Source organism: Belonocnema kinseyi, chromosome 3, assembly GCF_010883055.1.
Source record: "Belonocnema kinseyi isolate 2016_QV_RU_SX_M_011 chromosome 3, B_treatae_v1, whole genome shotgun sequence".
Lineage (NCBI taxonomy): Eukaryota > Metazoa > Arthropoda > Insecta > Hymenoptera > Cynipidae > Belonocnema > Belonocnema kinseyi.
Window position 1 is genome coordinate 77,976,421 of NC_046659.1, and position 19,497 is coordinate 77,995,917.

Consider the following 19,497-nt stretch of genomic DNA (forward strand, 5'->3'; position numbering starts at 1 on the left):
TCCTAAATTCCCTTGAAATGTTTGGAATCGCTAGGAATTCCTTGAATTTTCATTTCATTTGGTTCTTAAAGTTCTTTAGAAATCCTCAACAAAATCTTTGAAATCTCTTGAAATCCTTTAGAATTCCTAAAATTTTATGTATCTTGAAATCCATTGGAATTCTTTAAAATCTTCAGAAAGCTTAGAAATCGATTTCAAAAAGTAGGTAGAAATAATTTGAAATCCCTTGAATATCAATTACATTAAATTAATCCAATAAAGTTCTCTTTAAAAAAACGTTAAAATCCTTAGCAATCTTTGAACTTCTGAAATCTTTGGGATTCAATAAAATCCTTTAAATTTGGTAAAATTTCATTGGAATCCCTTACAAATATTTTAATCTCTCAAAATTCTTTGGAATCTGTAAAAATAGTTTAAAATCTTCAGAATCCCGTAAATATCTTGAAATACTATAAAATGCTTTCAAAACTGTTTAATCGATAGGTATTTCTTTAAATTTAATCTAATTTAATTTATTTTCCAAAGTTCTCTAGAAATCCCTCAAAATCGAACTTAAAATATTTGGAAATCCTACAAAAATCTTTTAAATCCCAGGTATATTTTTTATTATCTTGAAATTTGTTGGAATTCATTAAAAAAACTTCAAATAAGTCTCGTGAATGCTTTAAAATAATTAGAGGTCCTATAAAATCTCTTTAATATTGTAACATTCTTTTAAATGCCTTGAAATATTTGAAAGTGTTACTAAATTTTTTAATATACCTTGAAATTTCACAAATATCTTGAAATTCTTTGAAAAGGCACTCAAATAATTAAAAATCTTAGAAAACCCTCGCAGTATTTTTAATTCTTGGAGAATCATTAGGATCCTTTAAATCTTGTATCCCTTGAAATTTTGTTATCTTTTGAAATCCAGTGGAATTCCTGGAAATCTTTAGAGAACTTAAAAATAAATTTCAAAAAGTAGGTATAAATGATTTGAAATACCTTGAATAGCGATTACATTAAATTAGTTCATTAAAGTTCAATAAAATCCTTTAAATTTGGTTAAATTTCTTGAAATACCTTTAAATATTTAAAGTCGCTAGGATTGCCTTGAAATTTAACCTTATTTAATTTATTTTCCCAAGTTCTCCTGAAATCCCTTGAAACCGAGCTTCAAATATTTATAACTTCTATTAAATCCCTGGAAGTTTTTGAAATATCTTGAAATTCTTTGAAATTTGCTAAAATAGCTTAAAATCTCTAAAATCCCGTAAATGCTTTGAAATAATTGGAGGTCTTATAAAATGTCTTAAATATTGTGAAATTATTTGAATCTGTTTTCGTATGTGAAAATGCTACAAAGTTCCTCAACACACTTCAACATTTTCTAAATATTTTGAAATTATTTCGAATCTTTTCAAATATATGAAAAAAATTTGTTTCATAAATTAAAAAAATAGTAAAAATCCATTGAAATAAGTATAACTAATTTGTAATACCTTCAATAAAAATGAAACTAAACTTATTAATTAAAGTTCTCCAAAAATATGACCGGTCAACTCCCTATAGAAATCTTTGCAAACCTTCGTAATCTTTGAAAATATTTTAAATCCCTTACAATTTTATGGAATCTGTTAAAATAGTTTTAAATCTTAAAAATCCCTTAATTTCATAGCCTGCATACAAAATAAATTAAATTTATTTATTAAAATTCTCTAAAAAAAAAAGACCGATGAAATCCCTAGAAATCTTTGAAATTGAAGATGCAATCAAATCTCTTAAATCTTATCAAATCACTTGAAATACTATAAAATCCTTTCAAAACTGTTTAATCGATAGGAATTTCTTCAAATTTCATCTCATTTAATTTATTTTGAAAAGTTCTCAAGAAATCCCTCTCAAAATCGGTCTTAAAATATTTGGAAATCCTGCAAAATCTTTTAAATCCCTAGCATTTTTTGAAACATCTTCAAATTTTTTGGAATTCAATGAAATAACTACAAATAAGTCTCGTAAATGCTTTAAAATAATTAGAGGTCTTATAAAATTCTTTTAAATGTCTAGAAAAATTTTTGAAAGTCTTACTACATTTTTTAACATACCTTGAAATTATATAAATATCTTGAAATTCTTTGGAATCTTTTAAAATATATAAATCTATATTCGTAAAAATCCATTAAAATAATTAGAAATCGTTTGAAATCCCCTCATTAAAGTTCTTTAGTAATTTCTTAAAATCTTTGAAAATCTTTGATATCCTTTACAATTCTTTTAATCTCTTGAAATTCTTTGGAATCTATAAAAATAGTTTAAAAAATTTAAATCTCGTAAATTAAAAGCCTCCATGCAATCTCAGGCCTGTTTTTAATTAATTATGAAAGAGAGAGAGAGAGAGCTAAATAATCATCTTGTATTCAGAGTAAATCTCCACCGAGAAGTACCCAAATTCAGCAACGTCCGATTCTTATGACTCGGCGACAATTAACTGATCCTTTCGGTAGTGACGATGAAGAAGAGAACATTCGAATCGTAGATGATAAAATGTCACGGTCGATTTCCGCCTCCAAATTGACCACATTTGTGCAAGATGTCAGTATGCAAGAGATATCTTGAGTTTGAGAACAAAAGAGACCCGAGGGTTCTTCTTTTTTTTTCCTCGCGGGAATGCTTAAAGTTGTAAATTCTTGCCTGGTACGTGATGGGAGTGATAAGACTCGTTTTCCTACTTTCGTTGCTCTAGCGTCTCCTCTCCGGACTCTTCTGTTCTCATTAATTAGGGATGTCGACGTGAATAAATTTATTACGGGAATTTCGCTTTTTTAAATTACTATCTGGTAGTTTAAGCAAAAATTTCATTGGAATTTATTGAAATTAATTTTAAACTGCATTTTACTGAAGTTTTATTCTACTATAAGCAGGGTGGCCGCTGGACCGGAAAACCGGGTATTTTACAAGTTTATAGAAGAAAAATCTGTTGAAGCACTTCAAATATCGCAAATTACATTTAACACGATATAATGAAATTAAAAATAAGTTTTATTAAACCTTTTTTTTACATTTTAAGTTGAATTGTTTTAAACTGAAATTTTTTGACAAAAAACGTTTTAAGTTGATCGACTGTAAATATAAATAAATTATTATTTATTTTTTAAATTAAACTGTAGTTAAAGCATTAGAAATTTAATAATTATTGATTTCGCATGACGATTATGAATCTGTTCAAAATTAAATATAACACAGATTTTTATTTGTAACGTTACAAATTAAACTGTTTTAATTCGAAAGCCTTAGTAGTTAAACAAATTTTAGCGTCCAATTGAAACTTTAAAAACTATTTTCTATTTTTAAATAATTTCAAATTAATGAATTCGTAATCAGACGCTTTGATTAAGTTTCGAATCCTATTTTAAAAAAATTCAAATTTAATTTAAAACTTGATAAGATTTTGAAAAACTTTAAACATAATGTAGATTTCTAAAGATTTAAAAATAACATTTCGAAGCTTATTAAGGCTTTTGAAACGCTTGAACATAATAAAAAAATTCTTAAGATTGATTTTTAACGTAAATAAATAACAATTGAACAACGATTGATTTAGGAAAAAGTCAAGTATGTTTTAAAGATATTTATTCTGTTTAGGAGTGTAGGAGTTTTGGAAAAAATTAAAAACTTTAAATGATTTCAACAAATTTTAAACAAAATTCTAATTTTGAAAGATTTCAAAAAAAGTTTGGAAGCTTTTTAAGCACTTTTAAAGATTTCACAAGAATAAAACATTTGATTAAGATTTCTTGAAAAAATTCGAATAATTTTTGAAGATACTTAAAAGTTTTGATAACATCTAAAAAATAATTTCAAGTTTGAAAAGATTCCAACAAATTTTTAACATAATGTAGATTTTTGATGATTTTGAAATAAATTTTGTAAGCTTTTTAAGGATGTTGAACGGTTTTAAGATAATAAAAAAATGTACTTGAGATTGATTCTTAAGGCACACATTTTTTTAAGATTCCTTGGAAAAATTTGAATTATTTTTAAAGAAATTGAAAAGTTTTTGAAGATTTTGAAATAAAATTTGGAAGATTTTAAAGAATTTTGAAAGGTTTCAAGGTAATAGCATTTTTTTTTGCTAAAATCCCTCGAAAAATTTGGAATCAAAATAAATAAATGGAATAATAAATAATAGTTATTAATTTTTAACATCCTAAAATAAAATAATTAGGAAACTTTACAAATTTTTTTATTTATTCTTTAATTTCGAGCATTAAAAATAATAGTGTGGGTGTATATATTTTTTTAAATCTCGAAAAAATATTTTCTATTTTAACGGTATTTAATTGAAAGTTTTCAATTTAAAAGTGTTAGAAGCTTCCATTTTATACCTGTAAATTATTATTCGTTTAAATTAAAAAATGTGGAATCTTGAAATTTGAATGACCGTAAAAAATTTTCGAGAACCGGCGAAAATCCGGCAAATAACTTGGAATTGTTTTCCTCAATTAAAACGGCCACCCTGAATAAAAGCTTTTTTTTGAATAGTAAAAGTTAGAATTAAAATTCACGTCCACAGCTCGAGTTTGTTCGTTTTTGAATATCGCCTTTACAAATGCAATACTTGCACGTTATTTAATCGATAACTGCGCAGTAAAAAGGACTCGATTTAAAAATAAGAAAATTGCTAAATTGCACTTTCTAAGGTTTTTTACCGTCGCTAATAATCCTGATGTTTTATTTTCTCCGCATGAGTATATTGTTGGATATTATTTTTTGTTTTATGTCTGGAACCAGGGTTGCAACATTGCCTGGAAAATCCAAAAGTGTATTATTTAAATTTTAAAATACATTGAAAATTAGGGATCAAATTATTCAAGCTTAACAATAACGATTTAATGTTTTAAAAAGGTGCTTTCGGAAAATGTAAGGAATGTCCAAATGGGAACTTTGTTGGCAATCCTGGATATAAATAGGCTGCACTCCCACAGTATTCTTGCTTCATTTTATTTTCCAGTTGAGCTTTACACACAAGGGCTTTATTTTTATTTTTTGCCACTTGTAGAAAAATTAAGAATAGTTTTTTATGTTTTCTAGGTTTCGCCATTTTCACCCGACAAAGGAAGTCGTGCTCATTCCGAATCTCGAGGTTTGTCGCCTTCGAAGGACGATCATCATGGGCAACATGTAATTATAATTGTAATTGTGTACTAACGTTTTTTTGCTTTGCTAGATTTTTTTTTGTTGATTTTAACCTTTTAACAGCCCTTGGTCACTCGCCATGACGAGCTCAGGGAACGAGCAAGACTGCTTTTGGAACAAGCGAGAAATCAGTCAAAGTCTGGCCTTAGTTCTATCGCAACGAGCCCTGTAGAGGTTCGTCTTTTTTTTATTAGAACGCATGTTTTTAGTTTTAACTCCCCGTTTTGCTAGAATAACTTTTCTAGATCAAAGGCCATGTATAAATTACGTATTGGAAATTGAACAATTTTGTTAAAAAGTCATAACTTTTTATTGAAAATTCAACTGTTTTGCTGAAACTGTTTTCGTTGAAAACTCTCATATTTTGTTGAAGATTTGTTTCCTTTTTTGTTGAAATTTTATCATTAGTAGAAGATTAATGTGTTTTGTTAAAAATTTAGCTTCTTTGTTAGAAAATTAATCATTTCAGTTGAAAAATCGTCATTTTGGTTCGACAAATGAACTATTTGATTGTCATTTTTTTCTTTCTTCTGTTAAATTTAACTATTTTGTTGAATATTGGTCTATTTGGTTTGATAATTAATTCATTTTGTGTACAAATATCATCTTTTTAGGATAGATATGCAACTGTCTGGTTAAAAATTAATCCGTTTCGGTTGAAATTAAAATAAAATTCGTAGTTTTGTGTCGAAAATTCAACAATCTGGTAGAAAATTCAACTTTTTGGTCAATTTCTTTCGTTGAACATTCAAATATTTTGTTAAAAAATCGTTTAGTTTTTGATTGAAAATTAATTTTTTTCAATGAAAATTTAACTTTTTAATTTTTATTTATATATTTATATTCTGTGGTAGAAAATTAATTCTTTGATTAAAAATTGAACTATTTTTGTTGAACATTCGTCTTTTTCAATTGAAAATTAATTTCTTTTTGTAGAACTTTCATCTTTTTTGGTTATGAATGCAATTTTCTGGTTAAAAATTAATCTGCTTCGATTGAAAATGAACATTTTTGTTAAAAACTCCACTATTTATAAAAAATTCTTATTTTGGCTCAAAAATTAAACAATTTGGCATAAAATTCAATTCTTTGTTCGAAAGTTAAGTCACTTTGTTGAAAATTCAATTATTTTCTTAAAAATTTGTTTTACTTTTGACTAAAAATTTATTTTTTAAATAAAATTGAACTTTTTCATTTTTATCTAAATAACAATTTGTGTCTATATATTTTTTATTATAAAATTCATGTATTTTGTTATAAATTCGTTTTTTTTTTAGAAAATTCGTTCTTTTGGTTTAAAACTTAAGTATCCTGTTGAAAATGTATGTACTTTTGTTGAAGAGGTATCGTTTTTGGTAAAAAATCAATTTTTTTTATTATAAACACAACTATTTGGTGAAAAAATAATCTAGTTTGATTCAGGATTCAAGTCTTGTTGAAAATTCATCTTTGTTGGTAAAATTAAACTGTTTTTTATTTTAAATTAAAATTGTTTCTGTTTGAAATATCAGCTAGTACTTTTTTTTGACAATTCATCCTTTTTGGTTAAAAACTAATTTTTTAAATTAAAAATGTATTTTTTTGGTTGAAAATGATTCTGTTTTAGTTGAAAATTAACTTTTAGGTGGAAAATTCATATGTTCCGGTTGAAAATTCAACTGTTTTGTAGAAAATACGTTTTTAATTGCAAATTTGTTTAAAATGAAAATTTAATTATTTAATTTTTAGTTAAAAGTTGATCTTTTTATTTTAAAAATTTCTCTATTTGATTGAAAATGTATGTAGTTTGTCGAAAATCCATATTTTTCGTAGAAAATTAATCTTCTTAGTTAAAATGCATCTGCTTTGTGTAAAGCTCGTCTTTATGGTTTTATTTTGGTTAACATTGAAAATCTTGTTGAAAAGACGTCATTTTTGTATAAAAATACATCTCTTTTGGTGGAAATTTAATTATTCTTGTAAAAAATGCAACTTTTTGGTTAAAAATGCATCTTTTAGTCAAGAATTCAACTATTTTGTTACAAAATCGGCCCTTTTTATTCAATTTAACTGTTTTTGAATTAAAAGGAAAATCTTTTCTTGGTTAAATATCAACATTTACATTTTTTATTGAGAATTTATCTTTTTTGGTTGAAAATTCGAGTACATTTGTTGAAAGTTGAACCACTTCGTTAAATCATTTCAGAAAACAACTTTACGTAATTTATGCGCGGCCCTTGAGCAAAGTTTTATGTTGAATTTTATTTTCTTTTCTTGTAAGTAGAATTTTGTAGATTCCAAGAAAATTTTTTTTATTCAAAGGAATTTCTTATGATTCAAAGAGATTTTTCTAGTTCGAAGTAATCGTTTTTTAGGTACAAGAAAAATTTTTCTTTATTTCAAAATGTTTTTCTTAATTTTGAAGTTATTTTTGGGTTAATGCAAAAAATCAGTTCTGGATTAAACGATCATCAGTTACATAATTAATTTACAGTGGTCTGTTTTTGGATGAAAAAAGAGTTATTTTTTGTTTCTTTTTGGGTTTAAACAGATTTATTTTTTTCAAGTAAATTAGTTTATGGCATCCTTGTAAATTTTTGATAAACTATAGTTGAAATTTATAAAATTATGTATAAATTTATCAAGAAATATTTGTTGCGTTAGCATCATTGATCTCCTAGGTGTGAGTTTCTTTTTTATACTTGAGAGAAAAATTTATAACAGTTATGATGAATTAAAGATTTTTCAGGGAAAGTCAGAGAATTTCAAATATGGGATTTTGTATCAACCCTGAATAAGGGAAAAGCGAAAGTTTTTCGTAAATAGGGGGAAAAATGAGAATTAAAAAAGGGAAACGGAAATGAATGTGGGAAGGATTTTGATCCCTAAATTATTAGATACCAAATTGTTCAAAGTGAAATAAAAATTTCCATTAATATCTGAAAATAAGAAATAAAATGTTAATAATTTTCTAATTTACGTATAATAATACAGCAAAGTGATGAAGAAAGGCAACAGCAGTTGAGAGAAAGAGCAAGGCGATTGATAGCGGAAGCAAGATTGGGGGTTACTGTTTCGACTAATCAAATTAGCGACGACAATAATAGCGATCGCCGGTCTACAGACGATCAAAACAATAGTCCTAGAAGAAGTATGACGCCTTCGACTCCTGGCGATCGAATAAGTATTAAAGTACGAACCAAAAAATTAAAAAAAAGCCTTTTTAAATTCTTAAAAACTGCCAATCTTTTCTGATTTAAAAATAAAAAATTCATGATTTTCAGTCGGAACATAATGGGAACTATACTCCAGTAGCTGATGGTGACAAAAAATGTTCTACACCTCTCTATTCTTTTTCGAAAATCATGGAACGAATTTCCCCAGAGAAGACTTATCCTGATGGCGGGCCTTACGTGTTGAGAGGGGTAATAAATTTATATCTAAAACTGAATTATCATACAACTACATAGCGTACAACTGATCATAGCAAAATTCAAGTTGTCATTATTTTAAATAATTTTGATCAATTTAGAAAATTGATATAATTTCACTTCAAATAGGGAATTTTTGCATTCAACGGGAATATTTTTTAAAGAATTAAAAGTGGGAAGAAAGGAGTTTAAAAAATCACGGTTGTAAGTCATAATTCGTCACAATTTAAAATTTCCTTCTTCCAAACTTTAGAAAAAGAGAGAATTTCAAATAGTTTTTAGAGCAGCAGTATTTCCAAGAGGAAATATTTCTGAATTTTAATATAATTTTTGTTTTACATTTTTCGTTATGAATCTACCTTTTTCTTCTTGAAAATGCAACTGTTTGCTGTTAAAAGGTAAAAACTTTTGTTACAAATTATTTTGCTGTTGCAAGATTAATCATTTTAATTGAAAATTCATCTCTTTTTAAAAATGTAAGTACTTTATTAAAAATTAAATTTTCCACTGTAAATTTAAATATTCCAGTAGAAAATTAAACAATTTTTCTGAAAATCCGATTTTTTGCTTGGTTAAGAATGAGATTTTTAACTGAAAATTCAACTATTGTATTTTGGTTAAAATTCTATATTTTTTGGATGAAAATTCAACTATTTGGTAAAAAATCAATATTTTTCAATTGAAAATGAAACCATTTTTTTTTAAATTCATGTAGTTCGTGAAAAATTCATCTTTTTTTGTAGAAAATAAATCATATTGGTTGAAGATTCATCTGTTAGGTAGGTATACAATTTAAATATTAGAATTGAAAATTGACCTTTTCAAATTAAAAATTTTACAATTAGAATATAAATTTGTCTTTTTAAATTGAAAATAATTTATTTCGTTGGAAATTTACAAATTTTGTTTTTAAATAACGCCTTTTTTTGGTAGAAAATAAATTTTTTCTTTAAAACTTCATCTCATTGTTCAAAAATTATTTTTTTGGTTCAAAATTCAAATACTCCAGTTAAATATTCATAATTTTAGTTGAAAATTTATATTTTAGGTCAGAAACAAATTTACTTCGTTGAAAAATAAACTCTATTACCAAAAATTCATTTTCTTCATTGAAGATTCATCATTTTAATTAAAAATTCATTTCTTTGGTTGATAAATGAGCTATTCAATTCAAAACTTGTTTTTTTCTTTGGGTAAAAAATAATTTTTTTACCGAAAATTTAACTATTTTATTTAAAATGTGTTCTTTTTTTTGGTTAAAAATAATTCTTTTTTTAAACTGAAAATTAAAATACTATTCGCGTTGAATATTTTATAATTTTAATTAAAAATTTCATTTTTTTAGTTGAACATTCATTTTTTGACTGAAAATTTAATTATTAAATTTTTATTTGGAAATAATCTTTTTTAGTTGAAAATTCATATTTTTTGTATGAACATTGATTTTTATTACACAAAACTTTATTATTTAATTTTTGTTTAACAATATATATTTTTTAGTAAAAATTCATTAGTTAAGTTGAAAATTAATATAGATTTTTTACTAAAAATGTAATTATTTCATTTGAAAATTTGTTTTTTAAACTGAAAATTAAAATACTATTCCCGTTGAATATTTTATAATTTTAATTATAAAATTCATTTTTTTAGTTGAAAATTCATTTTTTGACTGAAAATTTAATTATTAAATTTTTGTTTGTAAATGATCTTTTTTAGTTAAAAATTCATATTTTTGTTTGAAAATTGATTTTTAAAACTTAAAACTTAATTATTTAATTTTTGTTTGACAATTTATCTTTTTTAGTAAAAATTCATTAGTTAAGTTGAAAATTAATATAGTTTTTTTACTAAAAATGTAATTATTCCATTTAAAAATTTGTTTCTTAAACTAAAAATCAAAATACTATTTCTGTTAAATATTTTATAATTTTAATTAAAAAATTCATTTTTTTTTAGTTGAAAATTAATTTTTTTATTTTTAAATTCAACTACTTCGTTAAAATGAAATTTCATTTTGTTTGAAAGTTAGTCTTATTGTTTAAAAATGCATCTTGGTTAAAAATTAAAGTATTTCAGTTAATTATTCATTATTTTCGTTGAAAATTCATCTGCTTGGTTTCAAATTCCACTATTCCAGTTGAAGATTCATAATTTTATTTGAAAATTCATGACCGAAAATTTAACTAATTTATTTAAAATGCGTTCCTTTTTTGGTTGAAAATAATTCTTTTTCTTAAACTGAAAATTAAAATACTATTCCCGTTGAATATTTTATAATTTTAATTAAAAAATTCATTTTTTTAGTTGAAAATTCATTTTTGACTGAAAATTTAATTATAAATTTTTATTTGAAAATCATCTTTTTTAGTTAAAAATTCATATTTTTTGTTTGAACCTTGATTTTCATAACTCAAAATTAATTATTTAATTTTTGTTTGAAAATTTATCTTTTTTAGTCAAAATTCATTAGTTAAGTTGAAAATTAATATATATATATATTTTTGTTGCTAAAAATGTAATTATTCCATTTGAAAATTTGTTTCTTAAACGGAAAATTAAAATACTATTTCTGTTGAATATTTTATAATTTTAATTAAAAAATGCATTTTTTTAGTTGAAAATTAAAATTTTTTGACTGAAAAGGTAATTACTCCATTTTAAAATTTGATAGAAAAGTCAACTATTTCGTTAAAATTAATGTATTTTGTTAAAAATGGCATTTTTTGTACAAAATTAATAGTTTTGTTTGAAAATTCGTCTTATTGTTTAAAAATGCATCTTGGTTAAAAATTAAAGTATTTCAGTTAAATATTCATAATTTATTTGAAAATTCATTTGTTTAGTTTCAAATTCCAGTTGAAGATTTATATAATTTTATTTGAAAATTCATGATTAATAAGTAAATGTTTGTATTTTGCGACGAATGTGAATATGTTACATTTACTTAACCGAGAAAATTGAAAAACTTGATCGGGAAATGACCGGGAAATTGAAATTGTTCCCTGAATGACCACCCTGTTGCTGATTTATATTTAAAGTAATTTTTTATTTTAGTTGGGAAAAGATATGACGTCCTACATTCAAAACGAGCTTGAAGCTTTGGAGAGAGAACAAAGCCAGATTGATGTTCAGGCCGCGAAACTCGAAAAGCAACTGAGAGCTGCCATGGAAAGTGATAATGAGGAGGAAACGGAAAGGCTGATGTCCTTGTGGTTCACACTTGTTAATAAGAAAAACGCCCTCCTAAGGCGACAGATGCAATTGAACATTTTGTAAGCTTTTTTCTTTCTGTAACTCGGAATCACTACTTTTAGAATTTGAATTTGAAAAAAATCTTAATCAGTTTGCGAAATCTACTTTTAACAGGGTGTCTACCCTATTCAGAAAACCTGGAAATTGTTAGGGAATTTTTATGTAAAAGCAGCTTTTGCTGTATTTAACTATTTTGTTGAAATTTCGTTTTTATGTGTTCGAAATTAATTTTTTAACTGAAAATTTAACTTCTATTTTTGGTTGAAAACTTATATTTTTTAGTTAAAAATTCAAGTATCTGGTTTAAAATTCATGTAGTTTCTTGAAAATTCGATTAAAAATTCAAAAATTAAAACCTTTTTGGATTGAAATATCAACTACTTTATTTTTCATTCAGACTTAATCCTGTTTAGAATGAAGATTTAATGACTTGGTCGAAAATTAAATTTTTTTGTTAAAAAATAATATTTTTGCTGGAAAATTCATCGTTGGTTGAGAAATGAGCTATTTTGTTGTAATTTCGTTTTTTCTTTGATGAAAAGTTATTTTTTTTACTAGAAAATTTATGTATTCCAGTTAAAACTTCAACTATTTTCCTTAACAAAAATTTAGTTTTTGTTAATATTAAATTTTTTAAACTGAAAAGTTCAACAGTTCATAATTTTAGTCAAAAATCCATCTCGTTGGCTAAACAAAAATATTTTCGTTAAAGATTCATAATTTTAGTTGAAATTTCATCTTTTTGTCTATAAATTTATACTTTTCTAGTTAGAGATTTATCATTTTTTAGTTGAATATTCATCAATTTCTTTGAAAATTTAACTACTTTTTCTAAATTACTTTTTTGTTTTGAAAAGTAATGTTTTTTTTTAAACTAAAAATCTAACTGAATAGTTAAGCCCTTTATTGAAAATAAACTTTTTTTTGGTTGTAGATTTCTCATTTATATTGAAAATCAACCTGTTTAGTTAAAAAATGAGCTAGTTTGTACAAAATTATTTTTTATTTAACTGAAAATTAATTTTTTACTGAAAGTTTAACTCTTCCATTCGAAACTTTGACAATTTTATTGGCAACAATTTTTGTTTGAAAATTATTATTTTTTAACTGAAAATTTAACAATTCAATATTTGGTTAAAAATTTATCTTATTAATCGAAAAATCACATTATTCTATGGAAAAATCGTCTTTTTGATTTATCATTAATTTTTTAAACCTTATAATGTAATTATTTCAGTTGAAAATTCATCTCTTCGATTGAACCTTAATTTTCTAACTGAACATTTAACTATTCGATTTTGGGTTGACAATTTATCTTTTTTATGCAGTTGAACATTTATTATTTTAGTAGAAAATGTATCAGTTTGGTTAAAAATAAATTTATTTACTTTTTTTTATTACTATATCGTTAAAAATCATGTATTATGTTTGAAAAGTCGCCTTTTTTGGTAGAAAATTAATCTTCTTGTTAGAAAGATCATATTTTTAGTTGAAAATAAAACTACTTGATTGATATTTATTAATGGAAAATTAATTTTCAACTGAAAATTTAAGTACTCAATTTTTGGTTGAAAACACACTTTTTTTAGTTCAAAATTCAATCTTTTATTTGAAAGTCGACCTTTTTTAGATAAAAAATTACTTTATTTGCATTTTTCTAATTGAAAATAATTTCTTAACTCGAAATTTAAGTATTCCATGTCTTGTAGAAAACTTATCTTTTTTAGTTCAAAATTTACCTTTTTTTTAAATTGACCTGTTTCAGATGAAAATTCAACTATTTGTTTAAAAATGCATGCATTTTATTTAAAAATAGTTTTTTTTTTGTAGAAAATTAATGCACGTTAATTTTACCTAAATATGCATTGAATTTTAAGTATAAAAAAATAAAATAAAACTTGATGTGAATTATTATTCAAATTCAAGTAATGATTAATTATGTTTTTGGTATTTTTTAATAATTTAATTAATCGATGGTAATAATATATTTAAGAATATCTTGTAATATAATATACTAAAAATAAACATTATTTATAATAAAATCACGAAATTTTATACATATTCCGAAATATCTGGAAGAAACCTGAAACTGTCAGAGAATTTTTTTCCAGTATGGAACGTTCTATTTAAAATTGCTTTTTTTTATGTATGAATATTTGATTACAGGGAGAAGGAGGACGATTTGGAGCGACGATTTGAACTTTTGAATCGGGAACTGAGAAGTATTCTTGCTGTCGAAGAATGGCAAAAGTCTGCAGAGCAAAAAATCCGAGAGGATCTTTTGCTCGAAGAATTGGTGTCTATTGTAAATAAAAGAGATGAATTGGTCCATCATCTCGATACTCAAGAAAGAGCGTAAGCATTATTTTTATTTCAAGAGAAGCTTACAATTTCTCAGAGCAAATATTGATTTTTAGGTATTCTCCATATAAAGGTCACTTTTTTGACCCGTGTAAAATCTTTGCTAATATTTATTGATTTTTCTTTTAATTTAGTAAATTTCTTTGTGGTAACATTGACCTAAAGAATTTTTATTTGTAAATCTTTAAAACTGAATAAATTTCCATTTCAAATCTTCAAAATAAAACCATTTCAAAAAAGCATTCAAAATTGCACCTTTTTTATTAGGTACATTAGATATTTAAGAGTCTTCAATTTCAAATATTCAAAATTGAAGAATTTTCCATAAATTGTAAATCTTGAAAATGAAACTATCCTAAAAAATATTCGGAATGATATAACCCAAAATATTAATCTTGAAAATTGAGTAACTTGCAGTTGTACATATATTTTCGAAATTCAAGAATTTTCAATTGTAACTATTCAAAATTGGATAATTTTAAGTTGTAAATCTTTAAATTAGAATACTTGAAGAGTCATTAACTTTTAAATTAACGAGTATAAATTTTAGAAGCTTTAAGTTTTACAGTTACAAATTCAGTCATTTTTATGATTTACGTTTGAAATTTTTCCAGTTTAGGAAATTTTAGAATTGAAAACTCTTGACTTGTTCAAAAATTTAAGACTTTATACTTCTTTATACACCTTTTAAATTGAATAAATTTCAATTTTAAATCTTCAGCACTGAACAATTCAAAAAAGAAAAACGATAAAAGTTCAATCATTTTGTGTGTATACATTAAATTTGGTAAAGTCTTCAATTTAAAATATTCAAAATTGCATAACTTTAAATTGTAAGTCTTTAAAAGTGAATACGGGAAGAGTCTACGTTTTAAAATTTACAATTGAAAATTAGGCAAGTTTAAATTTTTCAATTAAAAATTGTATTATTTCGATTATTTTGTGTAAAATTTCTTACTTTTTGAAAATTGAATATATACATATTTAAAACTGAATAAATTTAAATTCTAAAACTTCACAATTGAATATTTTTCAATTTTAAACCTGTATAATTGAATGTATTTCAATTTCGTATCTTTAAAATTGAACTGTTCCAAAAAAACATTCATGCATGCATCATTTTCTATTGTACAAAATTAAATATTGAAGTTTTGAATTGGCAATATTCGAAATAAAAGAATTTTCCATGACAAGTCTTCGAAATTTAAGTACATAAAAAAAATTCCAAACTAGGTTTTTAAATCCGTAAAATTGAGTTTTTAATTTTTTAAAGTTATATATAAAAATTATGCACAATTTAAGTTTTGCAGTTAAAAATTCTGTAATTTTTATGATATACATATAACATTTCTTCAATTTGGAAGATTTATAATTGAAGACTCTTTACTTTGGTCAAAATAAAAAAAATTTTATTTATATGTTGTTCAAATTGAATAAATTAAAATTTTAAATTTTCAAAATACAAATTTTTAGATTTTTATTTCAAGTATTGAATCACCCTTTTTTAATTTGGAGATTCTATTAATATATTTGAACAGCCAACTCGAATTTAGAAATTCTATTATCAACTTCGGAAACAATCTTCCGAAAATTTTGGTGAAAAAAAATGTTGTATTTTGCAGTAGTTCAAAAGATATTGATTTTTTTGTGATCGCGCTCCAACGACCTCCAGTGCTGGTCGGGTACGTTCGGTCGCGCACGGGCATCATATTGAGTTCAATATGACACGATATTTCAACTAAAATGATAAATGTTCATAAAAAAAAGAATTTTTAATCAAGTGGTTCAACTTTCTACAAGGTGTAGTCAATATTTTATTTAAAAATATGAATTTTCAACCAAGATTTTTGATTTTCTACTAAAAAGATGAATTTTCCACAAAATAGATCCATTATCAAATTTAAAAAAAAAAGATTTTCAACCAAATTTGAATGGTTAGGTTTTCAGTTAAAAGATTAATTTAAAAAAAAATATTATCAAAATAGTTCTCTTTTCCACAAAATAAATGAATTTTTAATTAAAAGAAGGAATCATTATTTAAAACAAAAATGAATTTTTTTTTAATAAAATGGATCAACTTTAAGCCAAGAAATAGGGGAACCATTGGGTAATAAATTATTTTGAATAGAACTATTATGGGTATGACATTAAGTACAATATGAAACGAATTTTAAACTGAAATGATAAATGTTCATTAAAAAAAAGCCGTTCAACTTTCTACCAGGTATAGTTATTTTTTGGTCAGTAAGATGAATTTTCAACCAAGATGATTAATTTTCTACTAAAAAAGAATAAGGTAGTTTAATTTTCAATTAAGCATAGATAAATTTTCAACAAAAAAAAATTGAATAGTCAAATAATCATTATCATTATTATCATTATCATTATCTTTCAACCAAGAAGATTAATTTTCTACCAAAAAAGTATTTTTTTTAACAAATCGGTTCAAACATTCAACCTAGTAGTTTAATTTTAAACCAAAAAAGATAAATTTTCAATTTAAAAAATGTAATAGTTGGTATTTAAAATAATGGAGATTTTTAATTTAAATATCAACTAATCCTAATTTTTTGTTGAACTTTCATCTTTTTGTTTTAAATTCAGCTACTAGGTTGAATGTTTAAACCGATTTGTTAAAAAAATACTTTTTTGATAGAAAATTAATCTTCTTGGTTAAAAGTTTCACTATACTTAACTACCGCAACCAAACGTGCTCGACCAGCGCTGGAAGTCGGAGCGCAGTCACAAAAAAATCAATGACTTTTGAACTACTGCAAAATACAAACTTTTTTTTTCACCAAAATTTTCGGAAAAGATTATAGAATCTATTGGCACGTGAAAGAATTCTTTCACAGTCGGAGAAGTTTAATTAATTTACAAATGTTTTAAAAAAACGATTATTTAAACAATTAAAATTTTTTATTGCTACCGAACAATTTTTTAGCTTAAAGTATACTTCGTAACCAAAAGTCCCATAACTCAATTATTGAATTTTGATTGAACTATTCGCGAGTAATCCATTTTTGAAAAAACTGATCAAGAACTTTGATTGTTAATAATTTGAAAAAAAATGTCTTGCAAAAATATTTTAGGGAAGTTATTTTGATATAAAAACAAATCGAAAAATGTATAAATTTATTGAAAATAGAACTATCGATTTAAAAGTTGCACACTTGAGATATTTTGACCCTATAGAGAATCGCTCATTTAAGTAAAAATATTAAATCGGTATTTTATCAACAGGATTGAAGACGATGATGAAATCGAACGTGATCTCTCGAGAGCCGGTTTAGCCCAAAGGAACAAAAATTGTGTCATCCAGTAAGAAAATACAAATTTCGTCGGCGTTAGTTTCATTATAAAGGTGAATTTTTAAGAATAATTTTGCCTCTAGCAATTGAATTCTCAGTTTCATTTCTATTTCTATTCTTTATTTTCTTTCCAGGTACTTTTTTTCCACTCTGGTGTTGCCAAAGATACGAAAAGTAACACAATCGTGTACTTATTCCCAAATCGCCTTTCGTGAAAAATAACGAATCAATTGAAGGTAAGAGAGAAAATTGCGAATCCAAAGTTTCAAATATTTGCGAATGGAATAAGACGATTTTTTCCGTGTTAAAACTGTGTTAAAAACGTGTTGATAAACCTGTGATGCCAATCTAAATTTTTAAGTTTGAATTTTCGAGTTAATAATTGCGATTAAAGTATGTTTAAATTCTGAAATTTCTCATTCAGAAACGTAAATTTAAAAATGTGAAGGTAGTTTGATTTTTTTTCGTTCTTTCGTAATAAAAGTGACGATTAACGAACACCAGTAAATATTATTAATTTTTCTAATTAAATTGAAACGATTTTATACGGAACAAATTTTGGAAGAATTGGGTTTATTGGCATCCAGTCATAAGTTAGTAAAAGTTCAGTTTAAAGAGTTATCTCTTTTAACTTAATAATTCAATTTATGAGGTGCCTGTAACTTTTTGACGTTGTGTTTGAAATCTCAATAAGTTTTTTTTCAGTTTTAAAGGATGTCTTAAGTTTTCTTTAGATTATTATAGTTTTATAACTATAATTTATAATTTCATGCCTGGGATGCCGAAGGACTTTTACGTACCTGACTGATAATTCTACGTCTTAAAAATGTAATCCCTTCAACTTTTCTCTCAAAATCGACACTATTTACATTTTTCTTAATTTTTAATTTTTTGTGCATCCCAGAAGCAAACCAAGTGAAGTTTTAATGAGGTGATAAATTGTGCGTCAGTTTCACGTGTGCATATACTGTGTAAAGTCACATTATTATTGTAATAAAGTAGAATCTTTCACATCTGACATTTTTTAGATTTTTTTCTATCCTATTGTAATTATTACCGAGACTAAGAAAAACAATTTTTTAAGATTGTAAGAATAAAATTTAGGAATTTGATACAATAAGGAGTTGAATATTCAAATTAACAATACATTTTGTATCTTTTTATTAATATATTTCATACTTGTCTATAATATTTAAGGATCATATTAAGATTTTGAAATATTGCATTTTTAAGATATTGTTGATCTTAAAAAGTACAAAGAAAAGCATATTGGGTGAATCAGGTGTTGTAATTGAAACTTGGAAATTCGTAAGTTTCAGTGTCTGATGTTGAAGATTCTACTTTGATAGATATTATTATATGTATAACTATATTAATTGCTATTTATTTATTACACTTCTAGCAGAGCTTTCGAACTATAAATGTAAGTCGATAATTTCATTAAAAGTTGAATTTAATGAGATTATCAGTAGTTTTCGAATTTCTTATATGGAAGGGCTCGGATCGTGCGACATTTTTTTCTTTTTCCGTTTTTGCCTAAAGTTCGCTATACTGAGTTTAAATTTTAATCACAGTTAAACTTTTAAAATTGAAATTCAATTTAGAAAAAAATTTAATATTTCAATGGAAAACATTAAAAATAGAATAATTTCCCACTAAAGCTATATTTTTAGAAAATTTTAAGTTAATAGCTTTTGCAATGGAAAAATTGACAATTTCGTTATCCTGAAAATTAATTTTTTTTATATTTTTTTTGTTGGAATTTTTTTTTTATAACTGAATATTTAACTAGTTCAGTTGAATATTTTTTATTTTATTTAATAATTCATCTTGCTGGTTGAACGTTACTTTTTTTTTTACTAAAAATGTTTAAATTCAATTGTTCTAGTTAAAGATTAATCATTTTAATTAAAAATTCATCATTTCAGTTTAAAATTCAACTATTCCCGTTAGAGATTTATCATTTTCTTTGAAAATTTAAGTAT

The 19,497-nt window shown here is 24.4% G+C and overlaps 1 protein-coding gene across 5 annotated transcripts in view; it reads left to right on the top strand.

The window, feature by feature from the left end:
- LOC117169043 (EH domain-binding protein 1) overlaps positions 1 to 19,269 on the top strand; it is a 40,738-nt gene extending 21,469 nt beyond the window's left edge. For 2 of the 5 annotated variants that reach the window (XM_033355126.1, XM_033355128.1), the window contains exons 10-18: positions 2,404 to 2,574; positions 5,074 to 5,163; positions 5,242 to 5,352; positions 8,152 to 8,349; positions 8,442 to 8,582; positions 11,643 to 11,860; positions 14,007 to 14,195; positions 17,445 to 17,565; positions 17,647 to 19,269. In XM_033355126.1, the coding sequence (XP_033211017.1) occupies positions 2,404 to 2,574; positions 5,074 to 5,163; positions 5,242 to 5,352; positions 8,152 to 8,349; positions 8,442 to 8,582; positions 11,643 to 11,860; positions 14,007 to 14,195; positions 17,445 to 17,526 (1,200 nt within the window). In that variant the 3' untranslated portion in view covers positions 17,527 to 17,565; positions 17,647 to 19,269. The remainder of the gene's footprint in view (positions 1 to 2,403; positions 2,575 to 5,073; positions 5,164 to 5,241; positions 5,353 to 8,151; positions 8,350 to 8,441; positions 8,583 to 11,642; positions 11,861 to 14,006; positions 14,196 to 17,444; positions 17,566 to 17,646) is intronic. The other 3 variants (XM_033355129.1, XM_033355130.1, XM_033355131.1) reach the window with 3 other exon arrangements.
- Positions 19,270 to 19,497: the final 228 nt, after the last annotated feature.